The sequence below is a fragment of the Lemur catta genome, chromosome 1 (genome assembly GCF_020740605.2).
Source record: "Lemur catta isolate mLemCat1 chromosome 1, mLemCat1.pri, whole genome shotgun sequence".
Classification (NCBI taxonomy): domain Eukaryota; kingdom Metazoa; phylum Chordata; class Mammalia; order Primates; family Lemuridae; genus Lemur; species Lemur catta.
The window spans coordinates 807,197-831,702 of record NC_059128.1 but is presented as its reverse complement, the minus strand read 5'-3'; the positions used below and the strand labels follow the sequence as shown (position 1 = coordinate 831,702).

The 24,506-nt window shown below is 62.9% G+C and overlaps 1 protein-coding gene and 1 long non-coding RNA gene across 10 annotated transcripts; both read left to right on the top strand.

The window, feature by feature from the left end:
* The first annotated feature begins 3,992 nt into the window (after positions 1–3,992).
* Positions 3,993–19,400, top strand: LOC123622188. Of its 9 annotated transcripts, none has more exons than XR_006729489.1 (3): positions 12,196–12,438; positions 17,004–17,172; positions 17,812–19,400. It is a non-coding gene; the product is annotated as an uncharacterized LOC123622188 (long non-coding RNA). The 9 variants fall into 9 exon arrangements; XR_006729480.1 differs by having other exon boundaries at positions 17,363–19,400; XR_006729486.1 differs by having other exon boundaries at positions 17,004–17,942; positions 18,381–19,400.
* A 2,399-nt stretch (positions 19,401–21,799) lies between these two features.
* LOC123621989 lies at positions 21,800–24,092 on the top strand. The gene is made up of 2 exons (XM_045528079.1): positions 21,800–21,956; positions 22,915–24,092. Exon 2 carries the CDS (start codon positions 23,079–23,081, stop codon positions 23,709–23,711), a length of 633 nt encoding a protein of 210 aa, XP_045384035.1. The 5' UTR covers positions 21,800–21,956; positions 22,915–23,078; the 3' UTR covers positions 23,712–24,092.
* Positions 24,093–24,506: the final 414 nt, after the last annotated feature.

Here is a 24,506-nt window from a genome sequence, read left to right as displayed (position 1 = left end):
CAAGAACATAAAAATGTCCAGTAAAACCCAGGCAAAAACAAATGTATGTTGATAATTTGAAAGTATTTTTACTGTTACTTTACTAATAACACCTTTTTATTTTTTAATAATAACCCAGCGTATTTACCCAAGATTACTAAATTTACGTGGACCATTTGGGTTTAATTTATGAGCGCTCCCTTATATTTAAGCCAGTCCAGAACCATGTAAGCACAAACATGTAATATATGGACAGACACAAAACATACCTAAACATATGCACTGTTATACACGCACACAAAGTTCTAACAGATTTTACCTTAGAACTCTACCCATGAGATGGTAACACAAACTCACCAGCCTGTAAAAGACAGCTGGATCCAAATTTCCTCTGACGAAACTGGAACTTACTCACATGGCAAACTTTAGCTCCCCTGAGCAAAGTTTTGGGTAAAGCAGTTTCCATGGCAGTTTGATTTTTAAACAACGTTTACCCTTTTTTTTTTTCTTCAGTTCAAAATGAGTTTTTAATGTTTGTATTTTAGCTAGAACTGGCTGCAGGGGGGTCCATTTAGTCAGCCAGTGGGGGGTGAGCCTTAAAATTTTATTTTAGTTCACACCATTAAAAGAACAAAAGGAAACTCTCCATTTTGATCCTGCAATCCCAGCCTAGGCCTCGTTCAGGGGACGTGAAGTCGGCCCGTGGAGGGGACCCTGCCTGTGTGTCCCCTGCAGCCTCTTCATGGAGCCCGGCCGTGGGGTGGGGGTGAGGTGAGAGAGGGAAGGAAACCAGGGCCTGTGCTCAGCGGTGGCCACTGGCCCAGAACAGAGGGAGGTGCTGTCACCTGGGACGATGTGGACGTGCCTGGGGGCAGGAGGACAGACACCACCTGTTCTCAGGCACCGTGGCAGCCAAGGATGGACAGTGGATGCCAGGGGCTGGGGGCGCCCACGTCGGGCCACAGGAGCGGAACCTCGGTAGACGGAGGGCTGAGTTCAGGAGCCACTGCACTCTGGGGACTGTCATGGCACACACTGTGCTGTGGGGACTGTCATGGCACACACTGTGCTCTGGGGACTGTCATGGCATGCACTGTGCTCTGGGGACTGTGACATGGTGACCCGCTGTACTCTGGGGACTGTCATGGCACGCACTGTGCTCTGGGGACTGTGACATGGCACGCACTGTGCTCTGGGGACTGTCATGGCACGCACTGCGCTCTGGGGACTGTGACATGGGGACCCGCTGTGCTCTGGGGACTGTCATGGCACGCACTGCACTCTGGGGACTGTGACATGGCACGCACTGCGCTCTGGGGACTGTGACATGGCACGCACTGCGCTCTGGGGACTGTGACATGGCACGCACTGTGCTCTGGGGACTGTCATGGCACCCACTGTGCTCTGGGGACTGTGATGGCGACGTACTGTGCTCTGGGGACTGTGACATGGTGACCCACTGTGCTCTGGGGACTGTGACATGGCGACCTGCTGTGCTCTGGGGACTGTGACATGGGGACCCGCTGTGCTCTGGGGACTGTCATGGCACGCACTGCACTCTGGGGACTGTGACATGGCACGCACTGCGCTCTGGGGACTGTGACATGGCACGCACTGCGCTCTGGGGACTGTCATGGCACCCACTGTGCTCTGGGGACTGTCATGGCACCCACTGTGCTCTGGGGACTGTGATGGCGACGTACTGTGCTCTGGGGACTGTGACATGGCGACCTGCTGTGCTCTGGGGACTGTGACATGGGGACCCGCTGTGCTCTGGGGACTGTCATGGCATGCACTGCGCTCTGGGGACTGTCATGGCACCCACTGTGCTCTGGGGACTGTGATGGCGACGTACTGTGCTCTGGGGACTGTGACATGGTGACCCACTGCGCTCTGGGGACTGTCATGGCACCCACTGTGCTCTGGGGACTGTCATGGCACGCACTGCACTCTGGGGACTGTCATGGCACGCACTGTGCTCTGGGGACTGTCATGGCACGCACTGCGCTCTGGGGACTGTCATGGCACCCACTGCGCTCTGGGGACTGTCATGGCACGCACTGCGCTCTGGGGACTGTCATGGCGACCCACTGTGCTCTGGGGACTGTGACATGGCACGCACTGTGCTCTGGGGACTGTGACATGGCGACCCGCTGTGCTCTGGGGACTGTCATGGCACCTACTGTGCTCTGGGGACTGTCATGGCACCACTGTGCTCTGGGGACTGTGATGGCAACGTACTGCGCTCTGGGGACTGTGACATGGTGACCCACTGCGCTCTGGGGACTGTGACATGGCGACCCACTGTGCTCTGGGGACTGTGACATGGTGACCCGCTGTGCTCTGGGGACTGTGACATAGTGACCCGCTGTGCTCTGGGGACTGTGACATGGTGACCTGCTGTGCTCTGGGGACTGTGACATGGTGACCCACTGCGCTCTGGGGACTATGACATGGCGACCCACTGTGCTCTAGGGGCTGTGACATGGCGACCCACTGTGCTCTGGGGACTGTGACATGGCACGCACTGCACTCTGGGGACTGTGACATGGCGACCCGCTGTGCTCTGGGGACTGCGTTGTGGCACGTACTGCCGGGAGGTGGCTGCATGTTCTCAGCACAAACACGACGCCACGTGAGGCCGTGCGTGGGTCGGGTAGCTCAATTGAGCCACTGCACAATGCATATATATTTTAAAATGTGCATGCTTGTACAATTTTTATTTGTCAAATAAAAATTGATTGAAAAAAGAAGGAAAACCTTTATGTTTTGCTTTGTGCAAATTCTGGGGAGACAAGGGGAATCTCGTGTGGGGACGCGTTCCTCAGGCTGAAGTGAGCACTGGAAGTCGCCCCGGCCCACTCTCCGGTGTCGGGGACTCGACCCGCTTCCTCACCTGTCCCTGGAGGTCCCTGCACGCTTCTCTCCCTGGGGGCAGGCTGCCTGCGGCGACCAGGACCGTGAGGACCAAGGCCAGGGCCCAAGCTGGCCCCGCCCACCCTGCTCCGGCGCAGGTGTGACCCCAGGGACCGGCTGTCCGCGGCCTCCGAGTCCACGGACCCCTGGCCACCTGCCCGGGCGCCCACAGCGCCTGCTCTGACGTCACTGTGCGGGTCCTGTCTTTCCTGTTTGAGGATTTGCACTGTCATCTCAGTTGGGTGACATTTGCACTCATTCAAAATTTTTTTATTTGTCAATATTCTACATCATACGGAATACATAAAAAGTAATCTGACGTATGAGAATATGCGTGTGAATTTATGCCTGTGCGACACACTTACGTGCGATTCATTCAGTGAGGGTGGGATTCAAGGGGACAAAGGGCCCCAAGTTTTGCGTGTGCAACGTGTGTTTGCCGGGTCTGCTGGGCATAAGATTCGTGGGTCATCCGTGCTTCCAGCAGGGCTTTGCAGGCGGTGATAAACGCTTTTCTGAGAAACCTGAGGCCTGGTTGGCCCCCTCCTTGCCCCGTAGGTGAGCTGATGTTCTTGCTTAGGGGCTCATTTTACTGATTTTGAAATCTGGCAACTTTAATAAAATGTGTTACTGACTGTTCTGGGTTTTTCTGGGCATTTAGGGAAATTTCTGGAACATTGGTTTGGGACATATCTGAGATGTTCGCTCTGGATCTGAGGCCAGCACTCGCTTCCGTGGTCCTGGCCAGTGGTGGGGCGGAAGCTGGCGGTGTCCCCACACCTGGTGCACCCAGCCTGCGCTCAGGTGTGACCAGGGGACCCCGTGCTCAGCACTGTCCTGCCCCAGGGGTCTGCGCAGCCCCCTGACGGAGAGAGGGGGAGGGGCGGCCGGGCCATGGGACAAACGTCCTCTTGCCCCGGGATCCCAGGCAGAAGGGGCTGCAGGAGGCCCCCCCCCCCCCCCCCCCCCCCCCCCCCCCCCGGTACTGAGCTGCGTTGGAACACCCCCCGCCCTGTGGGTAACTGGGGGTGGGGACCGGGGACAGGAAGGTGTGGCAGGAAGGGGCCTCCTGGCTGTGAGACCCGCGCTGGCCTGGGGCTTATCTGCTTCCTGTGAGCCTTGGTGCCCGCGGGGGGCGGTGTCTGGCTGGCCCAGGACCCTGGTCTGGCCCAGCCCAGGCCCCATGGGGAGGAGGGTGCCAGGGCCGCAGGAGCCTGGGGTCCGGGTTGGGGCTGCCCTGCGGCCCACTGCCCCCACCTGGGCCCAGCGCTGGCCCCGGGGACCCGGGTGCGGCCCCTTCACTGAGGAAGAGGTGAGTGAGACCCTGGGCCCCCTGGGTGGGGGGGGCTGTGCAGGCCGTGGGGGGAGCCGGGCACAGCCCAGACTCACCTGCTCTGCTCCAGCCGGCCCTGAGCGAGGGACAGGGACGGGGACTCTGGTTCTGGTGGACACGTGGCCAATTCCAGTGGGAACCGCCAGGCTCTGGGGCTGCCATCCGTGCTCCTGGCGTTGGCTCTAGACGTATGGGGTCACCCCGTGGCCCCCTGGGACAGATGATGGTGGCAGGGGCCCCAGAGCCAAGACAGAGGGGCAGGACGGTGCCCCGACCCTCCCTGTCCCACCGTCAACGGGGACACCAAGAGGCGTTGGGCCGCTGGGCTCTACTCGGGAGCCGGGCAGGGCGTGGGCGTCGGGGGTGCTGCTCCCCTGTCTGCTGGGCCTTGTGTGGTGGCCCCGGTCGGTTTTGGGCACATCTTTTCTCACAGTGGTTGTTCCCCCAGTTCCCACAGTGACTCGGGGCTGCTCAGAATCCGCCCAGGCCTCCTTGTGGGGGGTGGGGGCCGCTGGCCGGGCATCTTGGGGTGGGCAGCCTGGCCCAGTGGCCATGGCCCCCTGGTCTGAGCCTGTCTGGGCTCTGGCGGCTGCAGGGCAGGTTTTAGGTGTGGCTTGTGGCACTGTGAGTACCAGCTACCGTAATACCCACGGTAGCTGAGGCCTGCACAAATTCCACTGCGGGCTGCAGGGTTGGCTCAGTCCCCTCCTGGCCAGGCCCCCAGGCCCTCAGGCTCTCCGAGCAGGGTGGCCTGGATGGGGTGACTGCTGGGGTCCCACCTGGCTCTGTCTCGGCTGGGGCAGGGGCCCCTGTCCTGGCCCAGCACCTGCTCTGGCTGCCCCGTCCCCCGGGGAGCTTGGGACAGGCCGCCCTGGTGGGAGGGTCTGCTGGCCTTGGCAGCAGGTGCTGCCCCTGAGACCTGAACGCATCTTCCTTGCGCCCAGCCCCCACTCCTGGCGCTGCGTGGCAGAGGGGGGTTTCTGCCCTGGCGAGTTTCGCTGTGGGCCCATCCGCTACTGTACACTGTGACACAGACGCCACCAGAAACCTAGTCTGTCCGCAGCGTCCCTGTTGCTGGGCTCAGCGTGTCCCTCGGCCCTGCCTGGCCTTGCTGGGGGCATTGGCCCATCCCTGGGTCCTCTCTCCTGGGCTCTGCGGGGGCTGCCGTGTCCCGCCTGCTGCCCGGCCCGGGCTCCGCGGCAGAGGACAGGGTCTTTCCTGCCAGGCTGGGGGCGCGGGGTCTGGGCCCTGCGTCCTGCCCTGCTGCTGGGAGCTGCTTCTGGTCTGGGCCTCCGGGGAGCGGGGTCTGAGCCGTCCGGGAGGGGCCCGGCGCCCAGGCCAGGTACCACAGTGGGGGCTCGCGGGGGGGTTTTGGGTCTGGCCTGAGCCTCCACGGGGGTGTTGCGCTGCGAGACGCCCAGGCGGACTCTCCTCTGCTGCTGCCCCTCCCAGAGCGGGGGGGTCTGTGGGCCCCGGAGGAGGATCTTGGGCCCAGGGGCAGAGACGGGGCCCCCTCAAGTGTGCCCTCCCCACCCATCCTGGCCACTCTCCTGCCCGGAATCTCTGTCTACACGGGACTTGAGACTGGTGTGGACAGCCCGTGGCCGGGACGGTGCCAACAGGACAGTCACAGGGGGAGCTGGGCAGTCACGGTCCCGGGGTCCACCCTGTGAGGACAGCCACCACGTAGGGAGCTAAATGTGCTGCAGGTAACACCTTCAGGGAAGCCAACGCGTCCACAGCCTCCTGTGAGGGGACCTTCCAGCAAATCCCCTGCCGCCGCCTCCTCCCTGCCCTCCCCGCTGTGTCCTGGCTGTTCCCCATGGAGGGGACACCAGGAGAGGCCCCAGGGCCACCGGGGCCAGGGCTGGGCCCTGGGAAGGGGCGCTCGGGCTGGGGTCCAGCAGCAGGCGGGCTCTGTCCTGTCCTTTGGGGCCTCGGGGCAGGGCCAGGCAGGGCTTCGGGGTGTGGGGGTGACCGGCAGGCTGTCACTGGGTTCACACCCTTTCCTGCCCAGGGAACGTGCCCTGGACACTGACTGGCAGGAGGTGTGTGGCCTCAGCCTGCAGCGTCCTGGGGCTGCCCTGGGCTGGAGCTGGGGACAGGAGCCATCTGGCAGGTTGGGAGGATGGCCGGGGGCTGGGCAGTTTTGAGCAAGTGCCACATCACCGTGGTAGCTGCTAGTCCAGTAGACACAGTGATACGGGCCCCAACAACAAGGCCTGTCCCAGGGCCCGGCTGCCCCCCCTCAGCCAGGCCCAGCCCCAGCCTCCCCGGGAGGGGGGAGCCCGGGGAAGCCGAGCTGCCCGCGGGGCTGGGAGGAGGACGTCCCCGGGCACAGCGGACGGGGCTGCGTCAGGTGGGGCCGGGCCCTGCAGGCTGGTGGCTCAGCACCAGGCACGTCTGGGATGGTCCCTGCGGCCTGGTGCAGGCAAGACACTGCTGCCCACCGGGTCTGCTCCCTGCCTCAGTGTCCCCACTGTGCGGGGAGGCTGACGCAGCCCCGTGGGAGGGCTCGTGGGAGGACGGTGACCTCCTGCTGGCACGGCCCTTGGGGCACAGCGTGGGCGCTTCCGTGCCTGCTGCCCTCCCTGGGCTGTGGCCTGGGCGCCCTTCCCCCTGCAGGCCGGGCTAGCCTCTCGCCGGTGCCAGGCTCTGGCTGAGCCTGTGGTCGGCGCCCTCTGGGTTCCTCCTCCCCCGCCCCCCACGGCCCTCCAGCCATGCCTGGATGCTGCCCGTCCTCGCCAGCCTTTGAGTTCGGTCTCCGTCATCCCTGCCCCAGAGCACAGACCTCCCCCTGGGGGGGACGTGGCCCCAGAGATCGAGGAGCAACGGCCTCCCCGGCTCCCGATCAGTGGGGTGAATGCCGGGCCTGGGGCCGCAGAGTGGGGCCGTTGGGTCTGCCCAGGTTGCTGCTATGGGCGGCATCACTGTGGTCCCCGTAGCTATATGGACCACAGCCTGCGGCCCCGTGACAATAAATGCACCAGGGCCAGGGCGGGGGCAGCAGGAGGAGCTTCTTGGGGGTCGGGGGGTCCAGACAGCCACACGGGGCCCCCAGCCCTGGGGAGGCGTGGCTGCCCAGGGCCTCCTGGGGACAGGCCCCCGCAGCCTCCTTGGGCTCTAGGCCGGGCCGGGGACAGGAGCCATCGCAGGTCAGTGGCAGGCGGGGAGGCGCTGCCACCTCCCGTGAACTCCACTGTCTTTCTCATCCGGTGAGCTCCTATGCAGCTGAGTGCCGGCCCAGCTCCCGCGTCCACTCCTGTGGGCCTCCCAGAGGGTCCCGGGCAGAACTGGGCCTGGGTCCTCCTCCTTGGGAGACGGGGGGATGCCCTGTGAGGCTGCGGGTGGGGCTGGGGGCTCAATGAAGGCATCTTTGCCTTGGGGGTGTCGGCGGGGTGTCTTGAGCAGGCCTCTCCTGGGTGGCGGCTGAGGGGGGCCGCACCCGAGGCCCGGCCCTGCGGGTCACAGTGGTCTCTCAGAGGGGGGGGTCTCTAGCGGTCCTGCCTGTTGGGAGCTTGGGGGACGCTGCCTCCTTGATCCCAGCCGAGAGGGGCAGCCAGGCCTGTGGCGGGCGGAGTCGGGAGCAAGGACGTTTCCTGCCGGCGGTGCTGGCTGTGGACAAGGGCTGCTGGGGCAGCGGCTGGGGTGGCCGTGGGTTCAGTGTGGTCACTGCAGAGCCCTTCGAAGCCCCCGGCTGGCGGGCAGATGCTGTGCGGGGCTCGAGCCCATGGACACAGGTGGCTGGTCTGGGCACAGGCCCTCGGGCACAGGCTTTCTGGCCACGTGGGCTCCCGCTGAGGGGTGCAGGGCGCCAGGGGTGCGCAGCCGGGGGTTTGCCGGGCCGCTCACCGTGGCCGCAGCCGTGAGCACGCGGCAGGAAGGCCCGTCACAGGACGCCCCTGAACGTGCGGGGAGGTCTCTCCCACCAGGCCGGGCCTGGGCGTCCGCGGCCGCTACCACGGTGCTGATCTCGGCACCCACAGCACGGAAGCCGGGCTCTGAGACGCCCACCCTGGTGGCACCTCGGGAGGGGTCTCGTGACGTCCTTCTGCAGGGGCAGGGGCCAGGCCTCCCTAGACCGCTCGCCCTGGGGGCAGGTGCGGGACGGGGGCAACCTGAGGCCCCTCTCCGCAGTCTGGGAAGAGCCGGTCTGTGGGTGGCCTTGGGCGGCCGTACGTGTCTCCCGTGGCTGCCCTGACACAGGCTCCGACGTCCCGCTGGGACCCGCACGAGGGCTGACCAGAGGGCAAGACAGACAGGGTTTCTGGAAGGTTCTTTGTCTTGGTGCGACCCCGGGTCCTCGGTGGGCTTCCCCTGGTGAGGTCGGGACACGGGCAAGATGCACAGGACCACTGGGTGGTGGCAGCCATGGCCCAGCCCTGGCTCAAAACCAGGAGCGTCTTCTGTCTTGGAAACGACCTCATGACACACAGCAGGTGCCCCGCCCCCTCCTCACCCTACGAGGGGTCCAGCCTGGGGTCAGCAGGGGTGTGGCCCCTGGGGCGAGTTCTGGTGACAAGTGGGGGTGCCTTGCCCCGATTCCCGATCCCCGATCCGCCATGGGCTTAGCGGGCAGGAGCCGCTGTCTGGAGACCCCAGCCCTGTCGTGGGGAGCGGTGGGGAGGGCTCCCGCTCTCTGCTGCGGCCACTGCTCCTGCACTTTGGTGACAGCCGCCCTGCCCAGCAACGGCCACACACCTGGTGCTGCGGCCCGCTCAGAATCCTGGGGTGGCGCCGGCAGGAAGGGCTGTGGCCCAGCCTGCCGGGCGGAGGTTTTTGAGGGGCTCTGTGATGCCGTGGTATAACCATATACCCCACTATATACCACAGTGACACAGCCCCTGCCCCAATCCCACCCTGCAAGCCTGGGCCGCCCAGGGCAGCCCTGGGTGGGAGGCAGAGCCCCAGGGGAGGCTGCGGGTCCAGTCCTCTCGGGTCTCCTGCTGGGAGCACTCGGGCCACCTCTCCTCGCAGGGGGACGGTGGCCTTGCCCGTCCCCGTCCCCAGGCTCCAGCTCAGGCTGGTGTCTTTCCTGTCTGTGGAGCCGCCCCATCACCAGGGCCTTGTGGGTTTAGCAGCGTTCCAGACAGGCAGGGGCCACTCTGGGGCCTTTGGTCCTCGGGGAGCTAGTAGGTGCCTCTGCCCAGGAAGGACAAAGTGGGGAGAGTTCAGGAGACGTTCCTCGACTCTGGATGTGACCCTGCAGCCTCACAGCCACCCTGGTTCCACGGGACCCAGAGCAGGTGCAGGTGAGATCCAGGTAGAGCTGAGGTTCAGGTGCAAGTGAGGCCTCAGCACAGATGAGGTTCAAGTGCAGGTGAGGCCAAGGTATGGTGAGATCCAGGTACTAGTGAGGCCCAGGTATGGTGAGATCCAGGTACCAGTGAGGCCCAGGTATGGTGAGATCCAGGTACCAGTGAGGCCCAGGTATGGTGAGATCCAGGTACCAGTGAGACCCAGGTATGGTGAGATCCAGGTACCAGTGAGGCCCAGGTATGGTGAGATCCAGGTACCAGTGAGGCCCAGGTATGGTGAGATCCAGGTACCAGTGAGGCCCAGGTATGGTGAGATCCAGGTACTAGTGAGGCCCAGGTATGGTGAGATCCAGGTACTAGTGAGGCCAAGGTATGGTGAGGTCCAGGTACTAGTGAGGCCCAGATATGGTGAGATCCAGGTACTAGTGAGGCCCAGATATGCTGAGGTCCAGGTACTAGTGAGGCCCAGGTATAGGTGAGATCCAGGTACTAGTGAGGCCCAGGTATAGGTGAGATCCAGGTACTAGTGAGGCCCAGGTATAGGTGAGATCCAGGTACTAGTGAGGCCCAGATATGGTGAGATCCAGGTACTAGTGAGGTCCAGGTATAGGTGAGATCCAGGTACTAGTGAGGTCCAGGTATAGGTGAGATCCAGGTACTAGTGAGGTCCAGGTATAGGTGAGATCCAGGTACTAGTGAGGTCCAGGTATAGGTGAGATCCAGGTACTAGTGAGGTCCAGGTATAGGTGAGATCCAGGTACTAGTGAGGTCCAGGTATAGGTGAGGTCCAGGTACTAGTGAGGCCAAGGTATGGTGAGGTCCAGGTACTAGTGAGGCCCAGGTATAGGTGAGATCCAGGTACTAGTGAGGCCCAGGTGTAGGTGAGATCCAGGTACTAGTGAGGTCCAGGTATAGGTGAGATCCAGGTACTAGTGAGGTCCAGGTATAGGTGAGGTCCAGGTACTAGTGAGGCCCAGGTATAGGTGAGATCCAGGTACTAGTGAGGCCCAGGTATAGGTGAGATCCAGGTACTAGTGAGGCCCAGGTATAGGTGAGATCCAGGTACTAGTGAGGCCCAGATATGGTGAGATCCAGGTACTAGTGAGGTCCAGGTATAGGTGAGATCCAGGTACTAGTGAGGTCCAGGTATAGGTGAGATCCAGGTACTAGTGAGGTCCAGGTATAGGTGAGATCCAGGTACTAGTGAGGTCCAGGTATAGGTGAGATCCAGGTACTAGTGAGGTCCAGGTATAGGTGAGATCCAGGTACTAGTGAGGTCCAGGTATAGGTGAGGTCCAGGTACTAGTGAGGCCAAGGTATGGTGAGGTCCAGGTACTAGTGAGGCCCAGGTATAGGTGAGATCCAGGTACTAGTGAGGCCCAGGTGTAGGTGAGATCCAGGTACTAGTGAGGTCCAGGTATAGGTGAGATCCAGGTACTAGTGAGGTCCAGGTATAGGTGAGGTCCAGGTACTAGTGAGGCCCAGGTATGGTGAGATCCAGGTACTAGTGAGGCCCAGGTATGGTGAGATCCAGGTACTAGTGAGGCCCAGGTATAGGTGAGATCCAGGTACTAGTGAGGCCCAGGTATGGTGAGATCCAGGTACTAGTGAGGCCCAGGTATGCTGAGGTCTAGGTACTAGTGAGGCCCAGGTACTCAGGGGAGTCTGCAGGCCTAGAAAGGGCGTGGGGTCTGCCCAGGGGGCTTGGGGCTGCCAGCTGCCGGCCTCCCGTCTGGGCTGTGGGACCCCCGTTTTCTGCACCTGCTGGACATGACTGGGGGTGTCAGGGCCTGCTCGGGTCCCGTCGTTCCACCGCCTGTTCCCGGTGGCTGCCGCTGTCTTAGGAGCAGAGGCCCCGGGAACACTATGGGCATCCGGAGCACAGGACCTGCCTGCCCTGCAGTGCCGGTCACGGGCCCCAGACCTGCCGGAGGGGTCCCCAGCGGTAAACGAGCCGGGTGTTGGTTGAGGGGTGCACGCAGACTGGTCAGGAACTGCTGATGGCAGCAGGAAGCTGTGAGCTGCTTTCTGATTTGTGGGGAGATGACTGACCTGTCACTGGGGTTGGGGGAACGTCTGCTCACACGGATGCCAGGGGCGTCCACACTGGGGTACCCGAAGAGCCCGGGTTTGGAAGGGAAAGAGTCAGCTTGACCCTGTTTGTAAAGGTGGTGCCAGGGCAGACTGTTGGCCCGCGAGCAGGACAGGGGGACACCGGGACAGGAGGACACAGGCGGATGGGACAGGAGGGTGGGCATCAGCGACGCGTCCGCAGGGGTGAGGACATGAGGCGTGGGGGCTGCAGGTGTGAGCGCGAGGGGGCTGTAGGCTGGACCACCTGAGGTCCTGGGGGCAGCAGGCGGGGAGCCCCCGGGGTGGCCGGGGACAGAGTCTGAGGGAGGGAAGGACCCTCCGGGCCCAGCCAGTTTGGGGCTCCAGGACACGGACCCCAGCGCCATCCACGGGTGGCAATGACGGTGGGGAGAAGAGGCAGCCGGCTCAGTCCCCAAGGATTGGCGGGGGCAGAGGCCTGTGTGCCCTGACCCGTCGGGGACGGGGGGAGGGGCGGCAGTGAGGGCTGGCCCGGGAGCCCAGGCAGAAGGGGCTGCAGGAGGCCCCCGCGTGCTGAGCTGCGTTGGAACACCCCCCGCCCTGTGGGTAACTGGGGGTGGGGACCGGGGACAGGAAGGTGTGGCAGGAAGGGGCCTCCTGGCTGTGAGACCCGCGCTGGCCTGGGGCTTATCTGCTTCCTGTGAGCCACGGTGCCCGCGGGGGGCGGCGTCCGGCTGGCCCTGGACCCTGGTCTGGCCCAGCCCAGGCCCCATGGGGAGGAGGGTGCCAGGGCCGCAGGAGCCTGGGGTCCGGGTCGGGGCTGCCCTGCGGCCCACTGCCCCCACCTGGGCCCAGCGCTGGCCCCGGGGACCGGGGTGCGGCCCCTTCACTGAGGAAGAGGTGAGTGAGACCCTGGGCCTCCTGGGTGGGGGGGGCTGTGCAGGCCGTGGGGGGAGCCGGGCACAGCCCAGACTCACCTGCTCTGCTCCAGCAAGGGCTCGGCCGCCACGGTCCCGCCGTGGACTCGGGTGGGCTGGCAGGGCCCTGGCCGCCTGGCCTGGCAGAGGTGGCCGAGTCCCCAGAGCCGGGGCTGAGGCCCCAGGGAGGACTGGGGAGGGCTGGGGTGGGGTCCGTGGGGTGGAGGCCAGCAGGGCGGGTGCAGATGGGGGGAAGTGGCCCGGGTCTCCTGGGGGTCTCCACGGTGCCGCAAGAGCCTGGGGGCTCTGTGCTCGGGGGCCTGGCAGACGTCTGTCCCCTTCCTGGCCGCCAAGGTCTGTGTGGCCCCGGGGCTGCCTTCTGGACGGCCCGGCCGCGGCTGAGCTGGGGCCGCAGTGCTGCCTCCAGACCCCGAGTCTGCTCCCGAGCGCTGGCCCCCGCCGGCCCTGAGCGAGGGACAGGGACGGGGACTCTGGTCCTGGTGGATGCATGGCCAATTCCAGTGGGAACCGCCAGGCTCTGGGCCTCCCATCCCTGCTCCTGGCGTTGGCTCTGGACGTATGGGGTCACCCCGTGGCCCCCTGGGCCAGGTGATGGTGGCAGGAGCCCCAGAGCCAAGACAGAGGGGCAGGACGGTGCCCCGACCCTCCCTGTCCCACCGTCAACGGGGACAACAAGAGGCGTCAGCCGCTGGGCTCTACTCGGGAGCCGGGCAGGGCGTGGGCGTGGGGGGTGCTGCTCCCCTGTCTGCTGGGCCTCGCGTGGTGGCCCCGGTCGGTTTTGGGCACATCTTTTGTCACAGTGGTTGTTCCCCCAGTTCCCACAGTGACTCGGGGCTGCTCAGAATCCACCCAGGCCTCCTTGTGGGGGGTGGGGGCCGCTGGCTGGGCTGTCTCTGGGGGCTGCAGGGCAAGTTTTAGGTGTGGCTTGTGGCACCGTGAGTCCCACCAGCTGTTATAATACCCACGGTAGCTGAGGCCTGCACAAATTCCACTGCGGGCGGCAGGGTTGGCCCAGTCCCCTCCTGGCCAGGCCCCCAGGCCCTCAGGCTCTCTGAGCAGGGTGCAGCCAGCCCTGAGCACACGCCCACGCCGAGCGCGGGTATTTGCTTCGCGGCCTGCCACTGTGGGTGCTGACAATGCTCCCTAGGTCGTAGTCGTATTCAGTCTCAACCACTGTGGTGGAGCCTCCTACCAAATCACCCACCGCCGCCTGCTCCCTGCCCTCCCCACTGTGTCCTGGCCGTTCCCCATGGAGGGGACACCAGGAGAGGCCCCAGGGCCACCAGGGCCAGGGCCGGGCCCTGGGGAGGGGCGCTCGGGCTGGGGTCCAGCAGGAGGCGGGCTCTGTCCTGTCCTTCGGGGCCTCGGGGCAGGGCCAGGCAGGGCTTCGGAGTGTGGGGGTGACCGGCAGGCCGGCACTGGGTTCACACCCTTTCCTGCCCAGGGAACGTGCCCTGGACGCTGGCAGGAGGTGTGTGGCCTCAGCCTGCAGCGTCCTGGGGCTGCTCAGGCCTGGAGCTGGGGACAGGAGCCGTCTGGCAGGTCCGGAGGATGGCCGGGGCCCAAGCCAGCCCGAGGACGTCCTGGAAGAAGGTGTCCCCAGGGTTGGCAGACAACGATTTCTGTGAGGCTCCTGGTCTCTGAGTGTGTGACCCGACTCCTCGGTGGGCTTCCCCCGGTGAGGTTGGGACACGGGCAAGATGCACAGGACCACTGGGTGGTGGCAGCCATGGCCCAGCCCTGGCTCAAAACCAGGAGCGTCTTCTGTCTTGGAAACGACCCCAGGACACACAGGCAGGTGCCCCGCCCCCTCCTCACCCTACGAGGGGTCCAGCCTGGGGTCAGCAGGGGCGTGGCCCCTGGGGCGAGTTCTGGTGACAAGTGGGGGTGCCTTGCCCCGATTCCCGATCCCCGATCCGCCATGGGCTTAGCGGGCAGGAGCCGCTGTCTGGAGACCCCGGCCCTGTCGTGGGGAGCGGTGGGGAGGGCTTCCGCTCTCTGCTGCGGCCACTGCTCCTGCACTTTGGTGACAGCCGCCCTGCCCAGCAACGGCCACACACCTGGTGCTGCGGCCCGCTCAGAATCCTGGGGTGGCGCTGGCAGGAAGGGCTGTGGCCCAGCCTGCCGGGCGGAGGTTTTTGAGGGGCTCTGTGATGCCGTGGTATAACCGTATACCCCACTATATACCACAGTGACACAGCCCCTGCCCCAATCCCACCCTGCAAGCCTGGGCCGCCCAGGGCAGCCCTGGGTGGGAGGCAGAGCCCCAGGGGAGGCTGCGGGTCCAGTCCTCTCGGGTCTCCTGCTGGGAGCACTCGGGCCACCTCTCCTCGCAGGGGGACGGTGGCCTTGCCCGGCCCCGTCCCCAGGCTCCAGCTCAGGCTGGTGTCTTTCCTGTCTGTGGAGCCGCCCCATCACCATGGCCTTGTGGGTTCAGCAATGTCCCAGACAGGCAGGGGCCACTCTGGGGCCTTTGGTCCTCGGGGAGCCAGTAGGTGCCTCTGCCCAGGAAGGGGCAGGTGGGCACAGGTGTCACTGAAGTGACAATCTGTCAGAGCAGCGCTGAGCCTCCTCCCGATGTTTGTCCACAGACACGCTTGGGGCTCCCCTTGCGGCCTCCCACCCCGTGGGGGGGTGCCCTGCACACAGAGCTGCGCGGCCGGGGGCCCTACTCGGCCTCTGCCTCCATCGGCCCTCAGACGCGCCTGGCTCACCTGCCCTCTCCTGCCTGCCCAGAGCCGCTCTGGTCCTGGGCCAGCAGTCGGTGCATTTTGCACGTCCACACACGCGTCTGGGCCCACAGCCCTGGTGACGCCCGCAGCGCCTCGGCCCTGAGAGGGGGTGAGCTTTGGGGTGGGGTTTTGGGGCCGGGCTGTGTCACTGTGGCCATAGTAAACACCATCACTATAGTACTCACACAGTGACACGCACCCCCACAAAATCCCCTGCCCGGCCTGTCCGTGTCCACCTTCGCTGGCTCAGGGCGGCTCCCTGGAGGGGATTCTGCACTTCCAGTGGGAGTTTTTCATCCGAGACCCTGGGTGAGTCTGGACGACTGTGGCCCCAGCCTGGGCACAGCAGCTGTCCCTGGGTCCCTGGGTGGGCCGGGTGGGCACGTCCTTGGTCAAGGCAGGGGGCCTGGTGGGGAGGCAGACATGCCCTTCTCTGTGTTGGGGGAGCCCCCAGCGAGGGTCTGGCTCCCCTGACCCCCACTTCATGCGTTCCTGGCAGTTGCTGGGGGCCACTTGTGTGCAAACCTGAGACGTCTGCAGTACCCTGGACCCGGGGGACCCTGCCTGGGGACGGCTGGATAATCCCGAGACACTGTCTCTCCTTCTCTCCTCCCTGTGTGGGCTCTTCTGCAGGGCAGAGTCACACGGCCGCCCCTTCCTGGTCCCGGCAGGCAGGTGTGGGCAGGAGGGGACTCCTGGCCTTTGGTTCAGTGGGACCCAGGCCGGGGGCCCCACGTGTGTCCGAGTCCTGGGCTGCCGTGGAGACACCTTCATTCCTGGCCCCCGGGAGGGCCGGGACTCCCTCCTCAGGGACTCCTGTCTGGCCCCGTCCAGGGCACCTGCCGGCCCACGGTCCCTGTGTGCTCAGCGGGCTTCAGCCTTCGTCCCGGGAGCTCCAGCCCCGGCTGCCCATTGCCCACAGCGCTGTCGCCCAGAGCGGCCGCGTGACAGTGGCTGGCAGAGGCCGGGTGCCCCTTGGGACAGGACTGCAGAGCCCCAGACCGCTGATGTCAGGGTGGGCAAGCTTCTGGGCTGGTCCCACCCGGCAGGCCCAGGGGGCTGAACACTCGGGGGAGTCAGCGGGCCTGGGCTTCCCCTGGGGGCTCAGGGCCCCCGACTGCCGGCCTCCGGTCTGGGCCGTGGGGCTCCCGTTCCCTGCACCTGCTCCGACGTGACTCGGGGCATGTCCAGGGGCTGCTCGGGTCTCGCTGTTAGACTGTCCGCTCTGGGCGGCTGCCGTTGTCTTTGGAATTAGCCCCAGACCTGCTGGAGGTGTCCCCAGTGATAAACACAGCCCTGGGTGGGTAGGTTCCTTCAGGTGGTGCAAACCTTGTTTTAGCAACTCGTGGGGGAAGGAGCTGAGCTCACCTGCCCTCTGTGCAGAGCTCCCAGGCTCTCAGGAGACGGAGGTAGAGGAGGGTGCGGGCGCGGCGGGGTCAGGGAGCGGAGCGGACACCCCGGGCTGGCCAGGGCCGTGCGAGGGGCCGCTGCGTCTGGGTTCTGCCCTCCCCGAGCCTGGACACCCAGGCGCCCCGTCCTTCCCGACGGGGACATCTGACGGGAACAGCCCTCGGGTCCTGGGAGAGACACTCGTGGCTGCAGGACACACAGACATCCACAGTTTGCAAACAGCTCATCGGAATAAAGCCTCTCTTCTCCAAATCGCTTTTCAGAGAACTTCTGTTCACATAACTTTCACAGTGTCTTCAAGCACGACCACGTTGCTGGTGATCAAAGGCGGTTTTATTTTTTCCTTTCTGAACGTCACGTCTTTGTTTCTCGCCCCATTGCACAGACCGGTTTCCCAGTGCTGGGCTGACTGCAGGAGAAAGCCGCCCCTGTCCAGTGCCGGTGTGACGACAGTGTGAGGGTCTTACGTGCCTCTGCAAGGCGGAGGAACTTCGTTTGCGAGCTCATTTAGCTGGGAAGTCTCCGCTTTTTCTGGCCCTGCATCTACCAAGCGGGTAATACAGCTTTCTTCTTTATTCTGCTAACATGCTGAATTATATCAGTTGATTATTTTGTGGAGGCGAAAGCCACACGGTACTGACTTAGCCATTTTAGAGCAGACAGTTCCGCAGCGTTTAGTGCAGTCGCCGTGCTGTGCAGGCGTCACCCCTGCGAGCTAACCTGTCCCTTTGGGAACAACCCCAGTCTGTCACGTAGGTTACGATACAGCGTGCATCTTACAATGTATCATCATCTCTGATCTGCCAAGTTGTTTGGGGTTTTCGCCTGACCTTCACGAGAAACAAAGTTGCTGATACCAGGATGGGGTCAGTCCTGCCAGGCCCTGACCAGGTGGAGCTGGGGGCGGGGAAGGAGGGTCTCACGCTGGATGCCAGAGAGAGGAACGACCACAGGGCTTCCTGCAAACCCATGAGGGCTTCCTTCACGTCTGACACGCCTTGCACACTTTGCTGGTTCTCCCGGCAGCAGGTATTTCTGTAGCGGAGCCTTGTCTTCCAATCTGCAGCCACAGACAGACCAGCCCCAGAAACTAGCCCAGCAGTGGCTGCCTCTACCCCGGCTGCAGCCCCCGCAGAGCTCTGCGGCCAGCATTGCTGCCCAGACGCTCGCCTCAACTTCCCCTTTGCCCGTAGATGTTTCCCTTCCTCCAGCCTCTCCGGGTGCACCTGGGATTCCTCCCGGCCTGCGTGTCCGGACTGCAGTCCCCTGTCATTCATTCCTGAGCAAGTTCATTTGTTCCTGGGGTAGTCACTCTGCTGTCGAGGTATTGGCCTATAATTTTATGCCTTGTAAAAGCTATAACCAGTGTAACTGCTTTAGCATTAATTATACCGGTTGCACACAGCTAGTTAGGCTCTCTGATTTTCCGTTCTTAAAATTTGTGTAAAATGATCTTTTTTGTTAAATATTCTGGATTAGGAGACCAAAGATTGTAAAGAGGTCAATTTCGCAGAGTAAGCTATACGTGTAGAGCAGTCCCAATCAAAACCTCAGGATTTTTTTTTTGTCGGCGGGGCGGGCCGGGGTAGGTGTGTTTGGTTGCTGCTGACAGTTACAACCAGATACCCAATGTTTGTGACAGTAAAAAGGGCCACGAAGTAGCCAAGGCAAACTGAAGTTAAACAAATTTTAGGATTTGAGCTGCTTAATGCCACCTGAGCCATGGCACGTCCTTCCCACACACCCCAGGCCTCTCTTCTAGGTAAACACTGTTGCTAGACGCAGCGTCCCCCGAGGTGGCACGGGTGAGGGAGAGGGTCTGCAGGGGCGTCACCAGTCCTGGACCTGACTCCTGCAGCGGCACCTGCAACGGGACCCTGGGGACAAGGAGCAAAGCCGTGAGTCACAGACAGACACCACAGCCCACGGCCGCATTGCTGAGATCTTTGAGACTCACGTGGGGTGCGGACATCAGCAGGGACAACAGGGAGATTTCACGTTCTTCTCAGTTGTGGGCGTGACTCTCCCAGGGCCCCCCCCCCCCCGGGCAAAGTGGGAAGAGTGACTGGCCCTCCAGCCCGGGCCGCCGTGCCCTGGGTCTCTGGAAGGGGCTGTGCCTTTGCACTGTGTCTGCTGTGACTCAGGTGGGACCCTCTCCCTCCAGGTCCTGCCCCCCTGCTAACCCCGCCATGGGGGAAACAGACTGGGCACTGCTTTGGGGAGCACACGGGGGCACAGAGTGAGGCGGGATCGAGGTAGCCACGGAAGGGGGTCCCAGCTCTGCAGGGGAAAGGAGGGCTCGGGGGGGCTTCGAGATTGTTTCCTCCACTCTGCAGGGAGTGGACGAAGGGTCTGGGATTCTAGGGAAGCCCCAGGCACCCCAGCCCTGACTGACACACAGGGGAACCGTCTCATCAGCCCAGGAGAAGGGGTACATCCTCGTGCCTCAGCAGAGAAGCTGCAGGGACTTCGGGCGTCTCCCCGACCAGGACACACCTGCAGTGCAGCTGCCATCTGTCCCAGGGACCTCCGGGCAGCTTCTTCCCGGTGCCTCCGTGACATCAAAGGAAATGAGCGCCGCCTCGGTGCCATCTGAAGTCATCCCTGGAAAGGCCAAAACAATTTTTATTGACAAGAGGTACAGGCAATTGATACATTCATTGTCTGACTACATTTCACCTGAACGAAAAAAAAAAAAAACTATTAAGATCATACTTACTTATGTGTAAATCGTACCTAATTACGAGTAAACTAGTAAAAAAAATAAACGTTAGGAACTGCACACAACTTCCACGTGTTCAGAGAACGCCGTGTGAAGCAGTCACTCAGCATTAGAGACGGGATGCTCACTTTGCCACATGCAGCAACCCTCAGCCCGCAGCCACAGCCTGCCCGCGGGGGGGCTCCCCAGGCGGGCTCCCCAGGCAGGCTCCCCAGGCGGGCTCCCCAGGCTGGCTTCCCAGGTGGGCTTCCCAGATGGGCTTCCCAGGCTGGCTTCCCAGGCTGGCTCCCCAGGCTGGCTCCCCAGGCGGGCTTCCCAGGCTGGCTTCCCAGGCTGGATCCCCAGGTGGGCTCCCCAGGTGGGCTCCCCAGGCGGGCTCCCCAGGCTGGCTCCCCAGGCTGGCTTCCCAGGCGGGCTCCCCAGGTGGGCTTCCCAGGCGGGCTCCCCAGGTGGGCTTCCCAGGCTGGGTTCCCAGGCGGTCTCCCCAGGTGGGCTCCCCAGGTGGGCTTCCCAGGCGGTCTCCTGCAGGTGAGTTCCCGCAGGTGGAACCAACCTGGGCCCCACGGCTGCAGCCGCCCCTGCCCCGGGACCTGTGTGCTCAGACGCAGCCTTCGTGTCGGGACCTCTGAGACACACACCTTGGAGGAGCCGCAGTGTTTACTGCTGTTGCACGAGAGGCCCGCGAGTCCCGGAGAGCATTTCCCAGCGAGAGCAGGAGCAAGGACTCAAGCAGGTGGCTGCTGTGGCTTCGTCTGGTTGCCCGAGTGGGGTCTGCAGGTGGAGGTGACGCTGCACGTGGAGGCGTGGGGGAGCCCTGTGTCCGGGCTCGCCGTGGGGGAGGATGCAGGCTGTGCCCGGGGGAGGACAGGTGCCGTCCCGGAGGTCCCCGCTCACCCAGCCTGTGTCCTTTTCCTCCACGCCGGGAAATGTGCCGACCGAGCTGGTCAGGAAGCTGCAGGTGGCCAAGGGTCAAGGGTGGCTTTGGGAAGACGGCCAGTGCCACCGCTACCAGGATGCATGTCCACGTGCCACGGACCCCCACGGCCAGGGCCCTCCGGACCACCCACTGCAGTGCTTTCCCGTTCTCTGTGAATTCGTGTTGAAACTACTGGATATCTGAGAGCCTTAAGGCATCAGATGGAATAACGATGTTGAATTCCGGTAAAGCAGGGTACGGTCCAATGTCTGCGGTGACTCTACAGCAGCTTTACTGGCTTGGTTAACCTAGGAGACCGTGTTCCACCTGAAATAACTACACACTTCCGGGTGCCGCTGTGAATTTGAGTCCCTTCCTGTCCCCCAGTCACGCGGTTTGTTTGTGGACAAGGTGGAACCTCGTGCTGAGGAGCTGAGCCTTCCCCACGTGGTCCACAGAGCGGGCAGCCCCCAACCCTGCCGCTCACCTGCACGAACACGAGTGTCTGCAAAATTCCCTAGCACTGGGGCCCTCACCTGGAGGGGGAACATCGGGGAAAGCAAAGTCCACTCGGGACCACAAGCAGAGGCGGCGGCGGGAGCTCCTCTGCCAGCCGGTGTGCTGGTCCAGGGCCCTGGGGTTCAGGTGCAAGCGGACCGGTCCTGGGGTGCCCCTGTCTCGCGCTCTGGGTCGCCTGCACGGGATTTTCCACATCTCACAATATCAAGGGGGACAAGTGTTGTGTTCCGGGGATTAACTGTATAGACTGAAGTCAGGGCTCTCAGTGGCCCTGAATTTCGGACCACAGAGAAATGGTTTCCACTTCCGTGGTGGAGAGAACACACCTGGGGCCTGGTCACAGAAGAGCACAGGGCTCGGCTGGCAGGACGAGGACGTCCCGTGACCAGCGGGAAGCCCCCGCTCCAGGAAGTGGATGCCGTAGCCAGTCCAGCGGAGACCTGCCCTGGGGGTCCCTGTGTCCCTGACCCCTGCTGCCGCTGCTGACAGGGCATGAGCGAGCGGTGGAGGAGACCCCAGCACAGCCCCACCCATCCCTGAATAGCCCCGACCATGTGACCTCACCGTGTGACCGCCAGTCTGAAAGCGCACAAATTGGGGATTGAGCTGGCCACGTTGTGTGTGGACTTGAGCCAGGGGTGCAGGGCTGCTCGCGGCTGTCACTGCTGGTGTTAGTGTCCCCTCCCCAGGAACCAGAGAGGACCTGAGTGAGCCTCGTCTCTCATCACACAAAGGACACCTGCTGTCGTTCTGCTTCTGACGCGTCACGCCGCGGAGCCGTGCCCGGGTCCCCCGTGGTCCTCAGCCCACACTGGCTGCCTTGGATCCAGCTTCCCGTGAACAGCTTTTTCCTCCGTGTCGCTGAGCGGACAGAGCCTCGAACGCAGACCGGAAACCCTGCTGCCCGGGACAGCCGTCGGGTGAATGACGTCGTGAGGAATCTGGGTGCCTGGGTGCCGGAGCAGAGGCTCAGCAGGGCTGGGATGAGCCAGAGTAGCTGCTGGACCTGAGTCACCTGCCGTGACGGGTTCGGGAGGCTGGCCCGCTGCGGGTCAGGGAGGGAGACGGTGGCAGCCTCGTCCAGTGCGGCCCGTGTGAGTCCACAGGCGTCCTGTGGCCCTGCGGGGACGCAGATGCGCGTGTCCTGGCCTCAGGGAACTCACGGAGCAGCAGGGAGACAGGTATGAATTCTTGGTTGGAGAAGAGCGTGTGTGACAGGCGTGGGTGACAGGTATGTGCGACAGACGTGGGTGACAGGCGTGGGTGACAGGCGTGGGTGGTGGGGACGCAGTGCTAGGAAACGCTCATCCCCGGGAGAGAGAGAATTCGGTCTCCAGGGTTCAAAGGAGCTTGTGGATATTCCTTGCGATGATTATTCTCATGGTTTTAGACATAATTAAGGACGCCTCTGGCTGGAGCCTCGGCCAGGCTGTAACGCCGGTGAGAAGAACGTGGCGGTGAGACAGTTGTGATGGAGCAAAGAGAACTGCTGAAGACTTAAGGGAGATGTTTTGAGGGTTACTGGTGACAAACACACCGTGAAGCACCGAGCGCTGTGGCCCGGGGACAAAGGAGACAGTGCCGAGCTCTTGCTGAGGGGCTGGGGGGAGGGGTCCTTCGTCCTCCCTGCCCCCACCAAGAGCAGAGAATACGCAGTAAGAGCAGAGCAGGAATTCAGGGCAAACGGAGGCAACAGTTAGAGGAAAAAGGGACGTTTTTTATTGGCGTCATTGTGGACATGTCAGTGTGAGCTGTCTGTGGGTGACGTCCAGGCCGTGGGGTTTGATGGTGCCGGACGTGCGGGGCCTGGTTGTCCCCCATTTCTGTTCTCCAGACCCCGCCACACACCCTGTGTCGGCACAGAGGGGGCAGGGCATTCACAGTGGGAACTTTTCAGACCAAAAGACAGCTGAGGATTTAAGGGTAATTAAGATTTGGTGATGGAAATATTGTTATTGGAAATCTCGATGACAAGATCCTAATGTAGAATAACAGAGAATGTCAGAAATCACTGCTGATCACAGGGCATCGTTTCCCTCCACGTCGACGACAAAACCGCTCAATAATGTCAATAAAAACCCACGTTAGACCTGAGTCAGAAAGGGCCCCCTCCCCACTGCAGCCTCCTTTCCCCGGCAGGTGTGTGTGTCTCCGAGGACAGGTGCTCCGTTCTGGTCTCCGAGGAGGAGAGAGAGTCCGCCGGGACCCCCCTGGCTCCTCAGAGCAGACGACCAGAAGGAGAGGAACCCAGACAGCGGGAGGGACCCACGGCCGACCAGGCCCTGAGCTGTAAATCGCTGAGCATGAAACGAAACATTTACGATGAAGAAAACAGCCATATGATGGAATATTGGAATCCCTGCGATAGAAATCCGATGGGACACCAGAATGTAAGTCACAGCAGGTGGCTTCACAGTAGACCAGGCAAAGCAGAGGATGGAGTGGGTGACCTGGAAGGTCGGGGCTCGGGGAGACGCAGGGGGCGCAGGGGAGGCAGCAGGAGGACTTGGGGTCTGCGGGTGCTGGGGCCGGGTGTGTCCCAGGGAGGGGGGCAGGGGAGGGAGCTGCAATATTTGAAGCCACCGGTGGAGAACCAGGACGGCCCCTCGAGCCGGTCACCCTGGAGGGGCTTGAGCCTCACGCCCTGGGCGGTCGGGTCATTCCCAGGCCAGGCCCCTGCTCAGAGCCCAGACCCCCCGCGGCTGCCCCTCGCTCCCCCCCATGCCCCAGCGAACCTCTCCCGTGCACTCCTGCCCTCCCACGCCTGGGAGTTTACACCTGCTCAGGGTGGCCGCAGTGTCCCCACCAGCACCCTGGGAACAGCCATCCTGCTCCAGCCCCCTCGGGCTGAGAAACCTGGCGCAGTTTCCGATCTGCCCAAACGGTGCTCACCCAGCGTCCAGGAATGGCCGGGGGAGGCAGGAGGACAGTTCTAACAGCGGGGGCCGCGGTGCACAGACGTCACGGACGAGAATGTGGACGTCCTTGAAGGACCATTTCCCGGAGATGAATGGGGGTTGGTTTGCTTGGGTGAAGTGTTGACTGGTGTTTTTGGTATTTGGGTTGTTCTGCGTTGTGTCTACCCGACTTCAATGTGGATTTCATTAGTTCTGCTTTGTTAAAATATGCATCATCCTAAAAGTTTACACAGCGTGAGCTATTTATGCTCAAACCACCTGTAACATTTCTTCAACAGAATCCATCTTTGTCTCCCCTCCCTCCACACCTTGGCTCCACCCCTGAGCAGGGTCCGGCCTGTGTGAGGTGTGGGGAGGGGACCCTGATGCAGACTGTGGCATGGGGTGGGGACGGCTGTGTGCTGGGGCTGTCGTGGGGACAGGGAGTCGGGGGCGGGGGAGGAGGCGGGGCCAGAATCCCAGAAGCAGGTGCCTCGGGCCCCTGGCCCCTCGGGAGGGCTGCTGGGTGCGGGGGAATGTGTGTACAGGCGGGAGGGGGGACCGGAGGGCAGGGCAGGGCTGGGGACTTTATTCCCTCAGCTCAATTTTAAGTGTCCCATTTGCATTCTCTCAGGAAGCGAGGAAATAGGCTGAGAGAGGCACAGTGGTGGACCAGCAGCATCTGAAATGTGGCCTGGACGGGGTTTAGGAGAAGGGTCAGAGACGGGACAGCAGGATGCGTTTGGAGAAGGGGTGGGAGGTCTCTAGGCAGCATGCATACAAGAAGTACAGTGTTCACTGTGCGTGTGTTTAGAAAAATGCTGACGTCAGTAT